Raw genomic sequence first — 18,859 nt, 5'->3', positions numbered from 1 at the left:
TAAGAGAAAAGGTGAAATTGAACGTGACCCAGAGAGGTGGACCAGCTTGTCAGCCAGGGTGGCGCATGCAGGGCTGAACCCAGATGGTTCGAGTGTGCATATGGGATGGAAGCCAAGTGAGGCCGAGTCCTCTTTGCACTGCCATGCACGACCTATCCTGTCTGGACATGGACAGTGACACCAAGAAGGCAGGGAGGGGGCTGGATTGAGCATTTCTTAAAGCTTTTCCTTTCCTTAAGATCCATTCTTCCCTTTGGTGGTGGCACTGCCATGTGTGGGCTCGGTACACCCTGGTGAAGCCAGTCCACAGCCTCCATTCTGCCCTCCTGGTAGGAAGTGGGGAGGGAGTGAGCAGAGAGAGGACAAGCAGTTAGTATAAGCAAAGAGATGAAGACCCACACAGTAGTGGTGACCTCAAGTGCCCTGGGATAAAGGAACTAGGAGGGAAGTGGAGAGGGACTCACTATAGGGCTGGAGGAAGGTAGTAGGTGCAATTTCAGACCTGAGTCAAGCCTTGCAGGAGGTCACCTGCCATGTCAATCCCATGGTCAGAACAGGTGTGAGGGCAGAGAGAGAGAGAGAGAGAGAGAGCCTGGGGCAGGAGGAAGGATGGAAGAGAATGATGACATCATCCGCCCACGAGGACGATGATGTCAAGCTCGCCCTGGCTCGGTCCCATTGAGTAGAGTGAAGACACCCAGAGCCTGCCAGCAAGCACCATTTCTTACTCACCTTCAAGTTCCCTGGCTGTGAAGAGCCAGCAGCAGTGGGCCCATGTCTGGGGTCACCTGCTGACCATTTCCCTGCTCTTGTCCGGCCCTTTAGTTGGTAGCAGTCCTGCGAGAAGTCAAATATTTGAACTTCCAGCAGCAGAAAGACATCCCCACGAGTGCGGAGACACTCTTCTCGGAGAACGAAACCTTCCGGAAGTTCGTGGGCAACCTGGAGCTCATCGTCGGCTGGTACAATGAGGTGAGCCAGTGTTGTCTTGCGTAGTATGCCACACTTGGGCGTCTGCCTATTCAAACGTGCCTCCCTTCCTTACTCATATGGAAGAAGCCACAAGGGCGGTGATGACTCAGAGCGTCGCCACGGGAAGCGCCGTCTGTGTTAGACTCGGGCTAACATTGCACAATTCTCGGTAAAGGCTTTGGAAGTTCCCAAGCTTTTGGGTAATACACACCAACGTCATCTCACATCGCGTCCATCCCTTCTGTGTAAGTCAGGGAGGGGCACCTCCTGAAACCCAGGTGGGAATGACGAGTCTCTCCCCTCGCCCCTTCGATCTGGGGACCTAACACAGACATCACTGACAAACGAGAGCCCCAGGCCTTGGTTAGCCTCGAGGCCAGCCTGCTCGGGCAGCAGAAACAGAAACTGTCGGTGGGCTGTGGTCACAGAGGACAGCAGACAGCCTGCCCTACTCTTAAATTCCACCCAGAGACAGAGAAAGGCAACGTGAGAGTCTGGCCATGTACTGAAGACTCAGTCCCCAGTCTGCAGTGCTACCGAATGGCTTGGCACAGTCAGGGGTGAGCCTTATGGAAGGGACATAAGATGATGGAGACACGACAATACCTGGGCCTCAGTTCCTGCCTCCTCTTTGGTCTTCTGATCACCATGGGGTGACCTCTGCTTCACATTCCCACCCCCATGACATCCACCTCACCACAGGCCCCGCAACAATTACACCAACCTCAGAATGAAACTTTGGGAGCCAAAAGCCTAAACCTCTAAGTTAACTTTCTCAGGTATGATCTGGAGCAGGCAAACACAGGTATTATGGTTCCCCAGCCGTAGATTGTGGGCCAGCCCAGACGCTGGCAGTCTCTCCACTGCTGCCGTGACCTAGCATCACAGTCCAAGCAGCCCCCGACAGCACAGACCTGTCATCTTCCAGTTCCGGGTCAGAAGTGTATAACCTGTCCATCGCAGAGGTCAAGTGCCAGCCGAGGGACAAGGGTGCTGTCGATTAGAATCTGTTCGCTGGGCCCCTCCAGCTTCCAAAGGTCACCACTGTCTTTGGCTAATGGCTCAGGTGTTTGTCAAGGCTCTCCAGGGAAGTGGTGCCAAGGAGAGATGGTGGTCCATGTGGCAATTAATCACAAGGAATTGGCTTGTACGGTTATGGATAACGGAAGGTTTACAGTGCACTGCCCGCTAGCTGGCGCCTCAGGAAGGGACCATGTAATTCAGAGAGTCTGAAACCTGAGAACCAGGAAAGCTGGCGGTGTGAATATAAAACCAATGCCAGGAGAGGTGACCAGTTGCCCCAGGGAGTGAGCCAGGAAAAGGGAGCAAACTCCTCCCATTTCAACTTCCATTCCACTGATAACATCAAAGCCTAGATGAAGCCCATCCACATGGGGAAGGGACCCTACTGGGTCCACCCTCATGTGCCCCTTGCTAAGTCCTGCCAGAGACAGCACTGAGTAGCAGAGACGTGCCAGATGGCACCAGAAAGAGTGTCAAGAGTGCCCAATGCCACCTCCGCTGCCCCAACAGATGCCTTGTAGGATGGCGCCCAAGTACCCCAAGCAGTGACCACACCTGGCATTTCAGTGCCGGCCCTCGTTGCAGCTCAAGGGAAGGCTTGGAGTATGAGGAGGGAGGCTGCAGGAACCCGTGGCACCTCTGTTTGGCGAGGCAAGGTCAAAAGTGAAAGGGAGAGTCAGCTTAGAGATACCAACACTCCACCCCCCACACAGAAAGGACCATGGCTGGACTGTACCTGAAGTGTACAGTTCTGAACACAGCAGAGTGACAAGCCAGGTACCGTGACCCATGTCTATGAGCCAAGCACTTAGAAAGCTGCCTCAGGAAGATTGCTGCAAGTTCAGGGCCAGCCTCGGTGAAATCGTGCCAGGTGTGACACACACCTATACGCTAGCACACAGAAGGTGGAGGCAGGAGGATTGCTGTGGGTTGTATGCTAACCTGGCTCAAACAATAATAACAACAACAACAACAATAATAATAATGGGCTGATGAAATGGTTCAGTGAGAAAAGTGACCACTCTTGAGTCTGGTGACCTGAGTTTGGTCCCCAAGGCTCCACATGGTAGGAAAGAAATGGCGCCTGCAGACTGTCCTTTGAGACACATGGATGAGCACACGTGCATTCACTCACGGTGGATGGTGTTGTCCCTGGGCTGCTGGTTCTGGGCTGAGCAAGCCACAGGGGGCAAGCCAGTAAGCAGAGCCCCTCCATGGCCTCTGCATCAGCTCCTGCCTTCATGTTCCTGTCCCGCTTGAGTTCCTGTCCTGACTTCCTGCAGTGATGAACAGGGATGTGGAGTTGTGAGCCAGACAAACCCTCTCCTCCTCAACTCGCTTTTTGTCCCGGCATTTCATCATGGCAGTAGCCACCCTCATTGAGAGAGGGGTTAGCACAACAGGTCTGTGGACTGTGCCACAGCAACCTTGTCTTCCAGACAGAAGATTCCTTGGGCCCCGCAGCATCGTCATGGTCAACCACCAGAAGCCAGCAGCTGGAGTCAGCATGCAGGGCTCCCCTGAAATCCACCCACAGGCTTTGGGCACAGACAAACTACTGAGATGACATCATCTCAGGGCTCATCCTCCAAGGAAAGGCTCCGCCCCTGGGAGGAGTCTCTGTTCTGTGTCTTAGCGTGAGCCTGACTGATGGCTCCCTCTTCCTTGGATACTTCTGATTTTCTGGTTTTGTGAATTCACTTTTTCAAGGATCAACTACTTTTTGGGTGCACAAGGCAGAGTGGGGCAGAAGCAGTGGGCTCTGCGTCGTGATAGACAGGTTCGGCCACTCCTCCCAGACCCTGGCTCCCCCAAGACATCGCTGGACTTCAGACTTAGATCGCTGACCCCAAAGAGGTTCTGCAGACAGAGCCTTCATTACACATATGTTTCCTGCCATTGTCCTTCTTTCTACTGCGTGACATAGATAGCAAGGAATGAAGCATTTCCTTAACCCTCGGAAGAAATCAGAATCACCCGAAGTACAATGTAGTTTCATTTTTAGAACTTTATTTTCAGTCGTGTGTGTGTGTGTGTGTGTGTGAACACCATACTTATGTGGGTATCTTTGGAGGCATCAGGCCCTATGCAGCAGGAGTTCCAGCTGTGAGTCACCTGACGTGGGTGCTGGGAATTGAACTCGGGTCCCTCTGGAAGAGTAATGTGCACTCTTAACCACTGTACCATCTCTCTAGCCCCAGCATGAAATTTAGACATAATTCCAAGACAATACCGATTGTGGCGGCATTTATATATAAGTGGCCCTTCATGCTGTTGAACTCTAGACAATCTAGAATCAAGATCTGGGACCAAACCCCTAACTCTGCGGCCTTCCTTCTGCAGATAAAGACGACAGTGATGGATGTGGAATTCCCACTGATTAAGTCAGAACTGGAAGCAATCGACGTCAAGCTGCTGAGCGCCGAGACCACACTCTTCTGGAATGGCGAAAGTACCTAGGCCCCCTTAGCTCTGAGGGTTTACCTGGGCAGCCCCTGCCTCTGGCACTCCGGGGAAGCCGCTTCTGCCTCCAGGCTCCAGAGTCGCTTGAATTGCTGTTGCCCACCTCCTCACCCAGGCCACAAAGCCTGCCCCTGTCACTCACAGAATGGGCAAAAACCCTTAGGGAGTTGCCAAGAGTCCAACCATTTCTAGATAGGGGACCTCGTGTCTACCACAGGCACTTAGCAAGTCAGTAGGGAAGACATATTGTCCCTGTTGTTCGAGGCAGATGCTGAAGGAGAGGAAGGATACGGGGTGGCAGGGTCTTCTTCCTCCATCCCACCAGCAAACGAGACATGACCCTAACTCCCCCTGCAACCCTGGGTGCCCTCTGAGGTCTGGACGAGCCACCTTCTACTACTCTCTTCCTCCTGAGACCTTTGCTGTGCCATTAGCCACTCTTTTCAGTCCCACTGGGCTCCACTGTCTCAGCTGGAGGATGGGACCAAATGTCACCATATGTAAGACATGCAGGCCCCCTTGAATGCTCCTTTAGAAGGTGGCTACATTCCTTCCCTCACCCTCCAGCTGCTGTAGAGCACAGCCCTCCTCCTACCCCAGGCCCTGGCAGCTTTATGCCCAGCCTCCTCCTCCCCCACTCATAGTGAGAGAGGGCTTCAGTCCCAGGAGCCTGGGGGCGAGACAAGATCCACACACTGGGCAGTGAAGACAACCTGTGACCACAGTGGCAGACTGCGAGTGACTTCCGCCATTTCACTCCAGGGAAGTCAACAAGGGCAACGTGTGCTTCGTGCTCTAGAGTGGGACGCTGAAGAAGCATCCCCGTGGAGTACTGAGCCTGCCTAAGAAGGGTGTGGCTCTTTCCGGGCCCTTCCTGGGGTCACGTTGCTCGTGCCTTGTGTTGTAGACGTGTTTCAGTACATCCAGGAGATGCGGGAGGTCCTGTACAATCTGCAGAACCGGATGCAGAAAGCCAAGCAGAACATAGAAGGGATCAGACAGGCCATGCAGGTGAGTGAGCCGCCAAGGGCAAGGCGCCGGGGCTATGTGGATGCCTCCGGACAGTGCTGCTGTGTGTTGGGCAGCCGGGGAACTCCGCCTGATGTTCTGGGCCGTGACGTCAGTGTGATCCCAAAGCAGGAGCCTGGTCCCTCGGCAGAACTGACTCAGCTCCATTCTGTTGCTCTCAGTAGACTGTGCGGGGCCCTGGCTGTGCCGGGCTGGGACACAGCCAGTCAGAGAAGAGGCACCCTGCTCGACGGGGAAGACAGATGGCAGTTCTTCCACCTCGAACAATTTCCAGAAAGCTGAGGGACCCTTCTCTAGCCTCCCTCATGGGTCTCAGTGGCCTTAATTTGAGAAACATTTGTGGCTATATGTTCAAAAGGAAGTTGAGAGTATGTGTATGTTTGGTGTGTGCAAGTCTGTGCACATACATTGAATAAGTGTGTATGTGTGTGCGCGCGCGTGCACATGTGGCAAATGGAGGTTAATATCAGGTGTCTTCCCCGGTTGCTTTCCACCTTGACCTTTAGAGACAGGGCTCCTGAGCCTGGAGTTCACCAGCTGACTAACCCAGTGAGTTCCAGGATGCAGCCCCCCCCCTGCCCCCAGCCCCTCATTGGGCTTACAGACATGCACTGGAGCACCCAGACTTTACACGGGTGCTGGGGTTCTGAGTTGAGGTCATCAGGCTTGCACAGCAAGCATTTATCCTCCCCAGGCCAGGAAGTCTTTTAAAAAAATCTTTCCTCCCGTCAATTCTCAGATATATAATTTTATTATATGTCAAAGCCACCACGCATTCATGTGCAGGGCAGGGGGACAGGCAGCTATGAGCTAAGTCTATTAATCCTGAAGTCTCGGAAAACTGAAGTGGGGGAATCCTGAGGTTGAGGCCCACCCAGGTGTAGGCAGGAAGACCCTGCCTCAGAAAGCAAACAAAGCACCACCAACAATAAAAACAAAAAGATGGGAGGCTGAGAGACGGCTCAGCAGCTAAGAACACTTGCTACTCCCGCAGAGGATCCGGGCTCTGTTCCCAGCACCCACACCGGGTGGCTCACAGCTACCTCTAATTCTAATTCCAGGGGATTCGACACCCTCTTCTGTTCTGTGGGCGCTCCTTGCATGCGGTGAACATACTGACAAGCAGGCACACACACAAATAAAACCTAAATTTAAAACAGATGTGGAAAAGCAATGTCACCCCTCACCACTGTTTTCACTTGAATGGCACACTCGTGTCCCCAAGAGGAAGTTAGGCAAGGTGCACAGGGGGCACAGTGAAAGGCTGGCAAGGGACAAGGAGGCCCACGCCCAAGAGAATGTGGGAGAGGGGCCAAGTGCGTCACTCTTGTGACTTCCCACCAGGACTGGTCAGCCAACCCCCTATTTGAGAGGAAGGACAACAAGAAGGAGGCCCTGCTGGACCTGGACGGAAGGGTGGCCAACCTGAACAAGCGCTACGCTGCCGTCAAGGATGCGGGCGTGAGAATCCAAGCCATGGTCGCGGTAAGGAGACCCTTGGGGTGCGGGGGTGTCTTTGGAAGCTGCTTGCTCTTTGTGGAGGTGAGAGAAAGGAGACCCGGCTGAACATTTTATTAAAATTACAGACAAAAAGTGTAGTAATTGCCACAGAGTCTATTAGTTCTCGTCCAAGGTGGCCTGACCCAAAAGCAGTTGGCTGCGTTTGCTGAGCTTCAAAGCCTGAGGGTCACTGTTGTGTCCTGGCCCTGTTCTGGTGGCCAGAGCACCACCAGCACCTGCCCTACAGTCCGTATGGACTCGTGACACCGTCACCCTAGGCCAATAGGGACACGCTGCCGCGCGTTTGTGTGTATCCTTAATGGGTTCCCATCCATGAGTGTAGACAATGGACACAGAAAGTCTCCCATGTGTGCATGCGGCACTTCACAGCCAGCGTGTGTCAGGCAGATGGGCTACACACCTCTTTGCCATCTAGAAAGTGGGTGCCTTTGATAGAAGCCCAGCAGGAGGAGCAAGACTGAGTGAGATGGAGGCCAGAGAGCCAACAAGAACAACCTCACGGGTTCCAGCTTCAGCAAGACAGCGCTGCCTGCGTGCCAGACTTTGTTACCACATCTGTTCCATCCACTGCTGTGACAGCTACTTGGGCCATTTCTTTCTGCCCCACACTAAAGTTACCCGAGACTCTGGCTCCTTTCTCCTTGGCCTGAGAATACAGGCTGGGTTACATTCATCTTTGCAACGAACCCTGTAGCACTCAGTGTCTTGTAGATCCACCCATTGTCCCTCTTCCGTCTATTACATACTTCTCCATCCATCCATCCATCCATCCATCCATCCATCCATCCATCCATCCTTCCTTCCTTCCTTCCTTCCTTCCATCCATCCATCCGTCTGTCCTTCATTCCATCCATTCATCCTTCCATCCTTCCATTCTTCCTTCCATCCATCCACCCACCCATCCATCCATTCTTCCATCCACCCATCCACCCATCCTTCCATCCATCCACCCATCCATCCATCCTTCCTTCCTTCCTTCCTTCCTTCCTTCCTTCCTTCCATCTATCCTTCTGTCCATCCATTTATTCATCTGTCCATCCATCGATCCATCCTTCCATCCTTTCCTTCATCCACCCCTCCATTCATCCTCAACCCATCCACTCATGTACCCATCCATTCATCTGCCTATCTATCTATCTACTACCCACCCACCCACCCACCCACTCATCCACTCTTCTACTCATTCGCCTCCCACCCAGTTCTCCTCCCATCAATATTTGTAGCCATACATGTACCCATTCATTTACCTACTTGTTGGTCCACCCATCAACCCATCCATCCATCCATCCGTCTGTCCGTCCGTCCGTCCGTCCATCCCCTGTGCATCAAGCCCTTTACCACGTATGACCCAGATACTGCCAAGAATCAGAGGTACAATTGCAGAAAGGATAACTGAGGCTTCTTGTCACAAAGATGGCCACCGAAGGAAGATACAGACCAAAGACAAGATAACTTGAGAGCTGCCGCTCGTGATGTAGCAGTAGTAGAAACAGCAGGTTGCTAAGAAGAATGTGGTGGGGTCAGGGATGTTCAAGGGACAGTCTTTAGGAGGAGGTGACGTCTGAGCTGAACACTAAAAGATTAGAAGAGGAATACCTTACAGGATGGGGGGGGGTAAGCTCCCTGCATGAAGCCTTCTATGGGAAAGAGCCCAACACATTAGAAGGACTTAAAACATCTGCTCTGAGTGTCTCTGAACCAAATGGTCAAAGACCAGGGTGATACATCTTGTGGGCGTCAGTGAGATCGCAGCCAATGGTGTGCTTCCATATGCAGGAAAATGCGGAACTGTTCAGAGCAGATACAACCAGCCAGTCCTGGAAGGACTACGTCAACTATATCGACAGCATGGTCTTAGATGAGTTTGACCGCTTCATCCGCAAATCTCTGAATTACTTGATGGACAACATGACTATGGACGTAAGTTATTTGTGTGTGTGTGTGTATGTGTGTGTGTGTGTGTGTGTGAGAGAGAGAGAGAGAGAGAGAGAGAGAGAGAGAGAGAGAGAGAGATTAGTGTTGGAATCCATGCTTCTGATTTGCTTGATGAAAAAGCAGGCAGCTTTGTGGATTAATAGACTTTTAAGTCTATATGTGGTGCCCAGATTGCCCTGGTTTTAAAACTAAAGGTCTCACATGCCAGAGAACACCCCCAATCCCAGACCCTCAGGACGACCAGTCGCCTGAGATCTGCCATAACCCAAATGCACTGTGGTCTCTGTCCATGTTTGAGAAAATGCTCCCACCTTGCTCCCAGGTAATGCCAGGCAGCCCTGTTCCCTTCTCATGGTTATGGCAGAAGGGGCTCTTCCCCATGACATCAGCAGCTTCTCTTCTGTGTCACGGAGTTGTGTCCTCCGGGGGGATGACGCCTTCCCTACCATGACCTGTGACAAGTGTGTCAGTCAGTGTTTTGCTGCCGTGACAAAATGCCTGAGAACCTGAGGCATAACTTCAAAGAAGAAAGATCTAGTTTATAGCTTGCCATCTCAAAGACTCCGGTCCGTTGCTTCTGGGCTGTGGTGCGCAGAGTCCCACGGCAAAGGAGCCGTGGATGGAGCCAAGTTACTCACACCACAGCAGCCAGGAAGTAAGGGGAAGCTCTCCTTCATGATCAAACCCCTTCCCCAAATGCTTTAAGCTATAACTCCATCAATGGATTAGTCCATCGAAGAGGTCAGAGGTTCTCGGGTTGTGCACCATGGCCCGCAAGTGGCTAGGCTGTCCTTTCTGTGGCCACCTCAGACTCAGATCTGTGGCAGATAGACTCTGTGCCCTTCCCCCAAGTTCCCTATGACGAGGAGAGCTGTTTGCTAGCATTGAGAGGCTCTTCAGGGTATCAGCAGTCAGTCAGCATGAAGGATATCATGGGAAGAGCCCCAGAGTAAACCTCGGTAGACCTCCTGGCAGATGGGGCCTGTGCCCTGTGACTTTGCAGCCTCACCAGAGGCGTCCAGGTATGGACTGGCTGCAGCCGTGTGGGGAGACGAGGACTTGCCTAGCCTTACACACTCTGTGTCCTAGGAGTGACGGGCAGCCTCTGAATGGTAATTCTAGCTTTCCATGAAATGATGCTCCCAGGGCCGGGCAGCCAGTGACTGGCAGCACTGAGCTCAGCCATCTGCTTTTACGCACACTCTTCCCCAGCCTGTCCTTGCTGCCTTGACCCCACGGCTGTGCACCGGGCTGACGTGGTCTGAGCCAGCAAGTGAGAGCCACTTATTAACCAGAGCCCAGAGTGGGCAGCTGGATGTCATTTAGCAGCAGCCGAGACCCTAGGCCCCCCGTGACCTGTTTCAGGAGAGCGTCGCTCCCCTGTTTGAGATCCGCATGGAGCTGGATGAGGAAGGGCTGACGTACAACCCGTCTCTGGAGATGGGCGGAGAGGATGGCTTCCTGGTGCTCATCGAGGGCCTGATCAATGACCTCTACAATGTGGCCAGGCTCATCCCTCGCCTGGCCAAGGGCAGAATCAACTACAAGGTCAGCCTCGGTCCATTGCCACCTTTCTGCGTCTCCCTGCTTGAGTGGGTACCAGCTGGTCATGACCTAGCTCAGCAGAGTTTGGTGACGACAGCTCAGAAAGCGATTGGTGTGGTTATGTCCTGTTGGGTTGCCAGGCCTGTGCCTGCAGCGGGGAAGCAGAGAGTGATGGATTTTGGTACTCAGCGGGCTTTCTCCCTGATAAGCAGTCTGGGAATGGGTGTCACCTGCGTTCAGCCACTCTAGAAGTTTCCACAGCCATACCCAGAGGTGATTCTAAACCTGGTCAAGCCGACGATAGAGATTAACTCTCCCAGATGCCATCTGCTACCATCCCTACCCGCCTGATCTGAGTGTATTGCTTGCTGAGTGTGGTCCAATTCTGGGCAGAGGAGTCTGACGTGGGGGAGCAGGCAGATTGCTAGGACATTTGTGGGTACAGTGGAACACAGATTGGAGAGAGTTCCAGTGTCACTCCCAGACTGGAGCCCTCTGTCCCCCCAGCTGAGTACTGACAAGGAGCCAGACCCGGGAAGACGTCCTGATCGCCGTACACCCATGAGGCTGGGGCACTGTTTCCGCTGGGATCTCAATTTAAACCGACAGAAACAAGTCTTTCTGTGGCTGCACACTGAACTTTTGAGTGCCTACTGGTGGCAGCCAGGACAAGGGCAAGGGGATGTGAGGACAGGTGACATGAAGGGGATGCCAGGTGACTTCCTGGGGAGACAAGAACAAATGTCAGTCCACCTCAGATAGAGTACCGACAGTAACCCCGAGAGCCCGCCCCACTCAAGTCTAGCTTAGTGAGCCTGTGAGCTTATTGGGATTGCTGACAGAATTGTGGGTTGCTCAAGGCAGCTGTGTTCCCAAAAAGTCCACCCAAGTACGGGCAACAACTCACGAAAGCTTCATCTCTGGGCGACCTGCAGGAACTGCCGGTGGCCTGTCAGTAGGAGAGTGCCCTCTTGCCAGTAGTTACTGCTCAAATGACCTGGGGATCCATCTTTGTGGATCCTGTAAGCATCAGGAGTTTCCTAGCCCTTGTGAGTTTCCTCTGCCTCCTCGGAGAAGGGATGTTCGATTCTGGAGAACAGCTGTACAACACGGAGCCATTTCCTCCCCTAGGCTTCTGCCTCGTTGGCACTGCCCAGTGGCGCGGATTCTCCAGTAGCTGAAAGGAGGTGTCCTGTGTGTGCAGGGGTGGAGGGGATATGTGTGCACTCGCCTGCTTTTACTAGAAGATTTAAACTTACACAAGGAAGAACTAGTGAAGGACAGAAGGGCGCCAAGAGCAAAATAAAAATGAGACTTAACAGAAATCGTTAAACGTGTAGAAATGTACAAAAACAAAACACCGCCCTCCGTGGCGTTCCTAGCCAGAAGCAGGGCTCCAGCTGGGAAGCGAGCGTCCAGTGCGGGTCTCCACAGAGCATAACGAGAAATTTACAGACCTCATAAACTGCCTGGTGCAGACCCAAGCGCCTTCCATCTCTCTTAGGTAACCCTGACTGAGATTTACCAAGAGGGTGATTTTCTGGGTTTGTTACTGTTTGTCAAATGCCCACTCCCACCTGAAACAGTCCATGCGAGCCCTGTCTGTGTCCCCGTTGCCCTTCTGGGCACACATCACCCAGCCAAGGTCTGTCACCGCCCAGACCAAAGTTGCCCTCACCAGAACTTCTACCAAGGGGGCACTGTACCCTGGCAGGCCCTCCCCGTCCAGGTTACTTAAGAGCACCTTCATCTGTAGCGAGCTACTCTTCTGGGTTGGGGGCAAACCTGTGACTCATCAAAGCAAATGTCCCATCCATTGTCCCCACTCCCACGCCTGCAGACAGACCTGGAGGACATTACAGACCTCATCGAGATGCGGGAGGAAGTGTCCAGCCTGGTCATTGGGGCCATGAAGGTGGCTGAGGAGTACCAGGACTCCTTTGAGAGGTACTCCTACCTCTGGGTGGATGACCTTCAAGAGTTTATGAAGAACTTCCTCATCTTTGGGCACGCACCCACCCCTGAGGAGCTGGACACCCGGGTGGACGATACCATCCCCAAGACGCCGCCCAGCCTGGCTCAGTTCCAGCAGCAGGTGTGTGCCCTGGAACTGTGTGCATTGTCCTCTGCTATGCCCTCTCCTGCATCTTCCAGTGGACGGCCTTGGGGCCTCATTTGAAACCTGGGTGGTGCGTGATTAAGATGTGGGATTTACAGCAGCTCAGGGCTGATGAGGCTAGGAGTGCCATGCTATACCACAGCACTCCACATGGAGGAGCACTAGTGCCCCAGGAGGGTTTCTCTATGCCAAGGCTCTGAGAAGAGCCTTCAGCAGGCTCCTACCAGAACGGCTTCAGTTAGCTTGGTGAGGGTCCTGTGCTGAGCTGGCTGCTGTTCTGTCCTGTGTGACTAGCACAGGCGACTGTTGATCCCGAGTGTAAGACTCTGTGAGAGCCCAGTAAGAGTCCCGCACTCAGGCCGGCTCTAGGCAAGGGGTTTGCTGTCCAGGAATCGGCCTCCAGAGTCAGCAAGGGCCCAGGTGTTGGAGCATCTGGAATCCAGACAATGAGACCGTCCCCACAGATCTCCAAACCGAGTGAGAGGGAGCCACCTCACTAGGATGGGGTGGCCCAGAGTGGGCAAGCACTTGCACGAGCTGAGGGGCTCCCTTCGGGAGTCCCCTAACGCCCCCGAAGGCCCTGCTGCTGTCACCCAGTCCTGTCCCCCTCCGTCTGACCGTCCCCTTGTAGGGGTGGAGCAGAAGGCACCCTGGGATGCTGGCATAAGGGCAAACAGGTAGCTGGGTGGTGTTAGCACCCTGGGCCACCTGGCTGCCCCTCAGAGTCAGACAGAAAACAGGCTCTCAGGGTAAGCACGGCCACGGCTGACGGAGCCCATGGCCTGTGCTGGGCAGATCGACTCCTACGAGAAACTATACGAGGAGGTGTCCAGGTGTGAGAACACCAAGGTTTTCCACGGCTGGCTGCAGTGTGACTGCCGCCCCTTCAAGCAGGCCTTGCTCAACACCATCAAGCGCTGGAGTCTGCTGTTCAAGCGATACCTGAGCAACCACGTCATCAACAGGTGAGACCGCTTGCGCGACCCTCTGCAGAGACACCCAAGTCTCCCCGGGACAGCCTGGGAGAGAAACCAGGAACTTTGCCAATGGGGGCCTTCCGCCTCTGCTTGTGGTTAGGTGTGTGACCAGTCCTGGGCAGGTAGGAGGGAGAAGCCAAGGGGGAAAGCCACATACCCCTCGTGCTCACTGTGAGGAAGCCTTGGGTCTGGCGGGAAGGCTGCTGGGACAGCCCGCCAGTAGTTGTAGCATCGGGGCAGCATCTGGGAGGCTCGCTGGCCACTCTGAGCTGTGGCTTTAAGTTAGGGCTCAAGAATCAGCCTGGTCTAAGCTGCTAGGATCTTTGTGTGTCTAGGCTGAGGGGGCATATGGAGGAAGCGGCTGTCCGCTCTCAGGTGGCACCTTGCATGGCAGTCAAGTGTCCTTACTAAGCTGACATTGAGGTGGCGCCCCGGGAGGAGTCGAACCCTCTCAGAGCGTCCCCTCTTCCTGCAGTCTTGCTGAACTTGAAGGCTTCATGACCGTCACTCGATCGGGCCTCAAGAAGCCACTAAAGGAGGGGGACTATGACGGGCTGGTGGAGGTGATGGGGCACTTGATGAAAGTCAAGGAGAGGCAGGTGGCCACTGACAGCATGTTTGAGCCCCTGAAGCAGACCATCGAACTGCTCAAGACCTACGGGGAGGAGATGCCGGAGGAGACCTACTTGAAGCTCCAGGTAGGGCCAGGCAGAGCCATACAGGGGGGCTGTGCCGGGTCACTGCAGGCTCCGCACCTGCTAGACTCTGCAGTCCCAGAGGCCTGGGATAGCCTACTGATGGTTCCATGGGGTTAAAACTATCTCCATGTCCCACATCGCCTCTGGAGTGTGGCGGTCACTCCAGGTTGGTGTGAAAGCTGATGGAGACCAGGGCAGAGAGAGCCCCTGAAGAGGAGCGAGTGATGAGGGGGGCAGAAGCTCTCTTGGTCTTGATGTTCACTGCTCACATGACATCTGTAGATGGAGACTACCTGTTCATTTCTGGGCCACCCAGACCCAAATAATCACACAGAAACTATAGTAATTGCAATACTGTTTGGCCAATAGCTTAAGCGTATTTCTAGCTAGCTCTTACATCTCAAATTAACCCATTTCTATTATTTTATATTTTACCACGAGGCTTGTGGTTTACCAGTAGCAGTGTGTGGGCATCTTTTTCTTCCGGTGACTACACGGCTTCTCCCGGACTTTCCTCTTCTATCTGCTTGGAATTCCCACCTTATTCAATTCTGCCCTGCTGTAGGCCAAAGCGCCTTTATTCACTGACCAATGGTATTCACAGCATACAGAGGGGAATCCCACAGCAGACATCCATTGTCAACACGGAAGAAGTCTCTGTTGCGGGGATATAGGCTGAGCAGGATGGGCGAAGTCCCTCTGTAGGAGCCCTCTAAGGAGGCTCTGCCTTTCGCATCTCCTCCCAAGCCCATCAGTAACTAACATCTCTCCCTCCCTCCCTCCCACCGCCCAGTTGCACCAAGTCCATTCTGTATACACCAACTCTAGCCACTGTCCACATCCACGGCTCAGGAGCAACAAGAGACAAGGAGCCACAGGCCCATGGCCCCGCAGTGCTTCCTGCCAGGGTGGCCCTGTGCTGTTGAGGGTCCCAGAGTTGGTTGGGTGTGAATCTTAAGCAACAGGCTTGTGCCTGCCCCATTCGAGGTTCAGTTGAAGCCTGTGACCAGTTCCTAGGGGCTCTCAGGCCATGCCAGGGGGCAGCTTGGGGTGTAAGGGTGCCACATATGGCGGACTGAATAGGGTTCTCAGGGAGGTTCGATGGCCTGGATGTTATCACTTTCTAATTCCTGATGCTGGGTCCTTAGCCGGACAGACACAGACCTCTGCCTAGATAAAAGGCTTTGAACTATATACTGGTGGACGGGCACACGTGCACAAATGTATACACAGACGCTCCCACGCACACATGAGCATACAGGCACTTTCATAGGCACATACATGCATGCACATGCATACACATGCACAAATAATACTTAGGCACACATGGATACACACACATGTATGCACAGTGTACATTGTAGGTAGGTTCAAGCCGATGAACACGATGAAGTTCGGAAGAATTTCTGGTTGGCGGAAGACACGGAACTCGGTTTGCCATTCTGGGGCTGAGTGGGGACCACATGAGCACTCGCTCCACTTTAGAGGTGTCTCCTGAGCCTGCAGCTATCTCATGGCAGAGCGTCTATAAAGGGTGACATGGGGGGCTGGGGAGACGGCCTGGCTGTTTTCGCAGAGGACCTAGGTTCAGTTCCCAGCACCCACACGGCAGCTCACAACCACCTGTAACTCCAGTTCCAGGGGATCCGACCCCCTCCTCTGCCCTCTCCAGGCGCTGCACGCGTGTGGCACACATACCTACATGCAGGCAAACACCAGACACACTTCCCCGGCCTTCGTCTCCCACAGGAGCTGCCAGAGCAGTGGACCAACACCAAGAAGCTGGCCATTCAGGTGAAGCAGAATGTGGCGCCCCTCCAGGCCAACGAGGTCAACATCCTGCGCCGCAAGTGCCAGCAGTTCGAGGTAGCCTGCCAGGCCTGGGCTGGGGCTGTGGCACTGGCGGCAGTGCACCGGGTGTCCTGAGCCTGGCAGGGCCTGAGCCCCCTCCCTTGCTCTCTTGCAGCTCAAGCAGCACGAATTCAGGGAGAAGTTCAGACGCGACGCCCCCTTCTCCTTCAGTGACCCCGACTCCTACAAGTCTCTGAATAAGGTACTTATGCTCTGTGCTGAGGTCCGAGCTGCGGCTCTGGGAGCCCATGGAGTGCTGGTCTTCTTTCAAGTCTTTACTCTCACACATAGGAGTGTGATGTAAATGGGACTGCCCTGAGGCCAAGCGTGTGTGTGTGTGGGACTCTTTGTGTGTGTGTGTGTGTGTGCGCGCGCACACGCGCGCACATGTATATGTGTAAGTGTGAACATATCGATGAGGTGTCCCCTTTCTAGCCACATAGCCTCCACTCTACGCACTGCTTAGAAAGCTATTCCAGGGTCACCGCCTGTAGTCATACGGGTGTCCTGCAAGGCTGCCTTTGTCACTCTCATGCCCAGCTACCTTCCCATGAAGCTGTCTCCTGTCACCTGGACTTAACTCCTGTCCCTTCCTCTCCCGGCCAACCAGCCGCCAGGTTTTGCCTGTGCCCCCACTCTGTTCTCACTGCCCAAATGTTAGAGTCAGCATCTGATGCTTGGGTCCACAGCTACGGCCCGGCCATCTCGCCCCAGCCAAAGAAGATCCTCCAAGGGCAGGAACGCTTGGGGTTCTCAGAGCCTGGGTCATCTCTGAGCCTCTTATGCGTCCTGCACCAACCCCAGGATTCAGACCTGGGGGACCTCAGCTCTCTCGGTGAACCCCACAAGGTCCTTCCAGTCGCCTCACATTTCCTCTGCCCTGAGCTCCAGTTTTTAGGGTCAAGGTTCCCTCTTTTCTTCATGGCCACTTCACATGTGGCCCATTCCCTGAGCCACAATCTCAATGCCACCACCCCTGCCTTAAAACAATCCTGCGTTGCTCTAGTCAGTTTTAATAAATGAGACTATGGTATGGAAGCCATGGGTGCTGGGGGATCGATCCCCGCAAGGACTGAGGCACTCGGGTTGCGGTGGTACACACCAGTCGTCTCAGCTCCTGAGAGGTATAGGCAAGAGGGTCGGGAGTTCAAGGACAGCTTCAGCCTCGGAGAAAGTTTAGGTCATCCTGGGCTCCAGGAGACCCTATCTCCAAAACAAGTTAAGGAATAAAAGTTGGCATGGATATGCCACAGCCTGCCCAGCCTGGGGTGACCTAACCGGGGCCCCATGGAGTGCTATATTGTTTGTATTCTGAGAAACAAATCTTGCCTGAAGACCAGAGGCAAAGCTAAAGCCACTATCATTTAGGCAATGGTGACATACACTTTTAATCCCAAGATTTGGGAGACAGAGTCAAGTCTGTGAGTTCAAGGCTATCCTGAGCTACCCAAGATTGATACAGAAACAAATCCAGGTGGTGGTGGCTCCCACCTTTAGTCCCAGTCCTAGTGAGTCACACACCTTTAATCCCAGCACTAGAGGGAATAGGAAGAGAGAGAGAGGCTCTGTCTGTTTAGTTTGCAGTCACCCAGCCTTGGTAGAGGTAAGACTTCTCTAGTGGCTTGGCTGCTTTGTTTTTCTGGTTTTGGGGATAAACCCTAATTACAAATAGATTCCCAGACACACAGACAGAAAAGCTGGGCTCTATGTTTATATGATGACCCAGCAGCCCAGAAACTCAATACATTTATTGTATACATCTGAATCCAGGAGGCGGGCTTGTTGTACACCGTCAAAAGAAGAGATTAGTTTAGCATCATCTCAGCAGAGGGTCTAAGTCAGCAGTCTCAGGCTGTGAACATCCGGGAGAAGGGAGAAGGAAGCTATGGTTGATAATTTCTGCACACACTGTCAACATCCCACACAAGGATTTTGTGGGGGTTCACACTGCAAGATGTGATCTTAAGGGGTTCACATCTGCCTAGCAAGCTGAGGTCCCAAGGGTCTGGACCCTAGAGCGAGTACAAGAGACCTATTGAGTTCAGAACTGACCCCTCTGAGAACCCATGCATTCCTGCCCTGGTTAGGGTAAGATGGCTGGGCCATGGCTGTGGACCTCGGCACCGGATGCTGAATCTAACATTTGGGCAGTGAGAACAGAGAGGGGGAAATATCTTTGCCATCTCCCTGAGCCTGACTTGGGAAAGGCCTTGCCATGTCCCTGGGTCTGAGGCTGTGCCCATGCCAACAATACACATTCCCTCAGGACTTCATCTACTTCCACACAGACCTGAGTCTGTAGAGAGAAGCTGTCTCTGATTACATCCCAGAGGGAAGGGCATCACAGAGGGCAGCTGCCATCTTGGCTGGGGCATTGGTCTCCACCAAGGGATGGGAAGGCGCCGCTGGAAGACAGAGAAGATTTGTTGGGGCATGGTGGAGAAAAGAGATGGAAAAGGCAGGAATGGGGGTGGGGCAGGGCACTCAGGTTTGGGGGGCAGCCCACTGATGTCCCCTCCCCTCCCATCCCAGCAACAAAAAAGCATCTCGGCCATGGAGGGCGTCATGGAGGCCCTGTGCAAGTCCGCCAGCCTGTTTGAGGTCACAGTACCGGACTACAAGCAGCTGAAGGCCTGCCACAGGGAGGTCCGCCTGCTGAAGGAGCTGTGGGACATGATCGTCATGGTGAGGCAGGCCAGGTCCTGTGGGGCGGGGTGGGGGTGAAG

At 53.8% G+C, this 18,859-nt stretch overlaps 1 protein-coding gene across 2 annotated transcripts in view; it reads left to right on the top strand.

Annotated features, from left to right (window-relative positions):
- Nucleotides 1-18,859, top strand: part of Dnah17 (dynein axonemal heavy chain 17) — a 105,487-nt gene that overhangs the window by 11,500 nt on the left and 75,128 nt on the right. Inside the window, exons 13-24 of one of the 2 annotated variants that reach the window (XM_057774058.1) lie at nt 826-972; nt 4,339-4,447; nt 5,366-5,469; nt 6,832-6,972; nt 8,785-8,928; nt 10,309-10,491; nt 12,329-12,583; nt 13,403-13,572; nt 14,060-14,282; nt 16,032-16,148; nt 16,249-16,335; nt 18,666-18,818. In XM_057774058.1, coding sequence (XP_057630041.1) covers nt 826-972; nt 4,339-4,447; nt 5,366-5,469; nt 6,832-6,972; nt 8,785-8,928; nt 10,309-10,491; nt 12,329-12,583; nt 13,403-13,572; nt 14,060-14,282; nt 16,032-16,148; nt 16,249-16,335; nt 18,666-18,818 — 1,833 coding nt within the window. Of the gene's footprint in view, nt 1-825; nt 973-4,338; nt 4,448-5,365; nt 5,470-6,831; nt 6,973-8,784; nt 8,929-10,308; nt 10,492-12,328; nt 12,584-13,402; nt 13,573-14,059; nt 14,283-16,031; nt 16,149-16,248; nt 16,351-18,665; nt 18,819-18,859 lie in introns of both variants that reach the window. The other variant, XM_057774059.1, reaches the window with a different exon arrangement.

Source organism: Chionomys nivalis, chromosome 7, assembly GCF_950005125.1.
Source record: "Chionomys nivalis chromosome 7, mChiNiv1.1, whole genome shotgun sequence".
NCBI classification, from domain to species: Eukaryota; Metazoa; Chordata; class Mammalia; order Rodentia; family Cricetidae; genus Chionomys; species Chionomys nivalis.
Note: the sequence above shows the minus strand (reverse complement) of the source record. Positions and strands in the feature narration are given on the sequence as shown.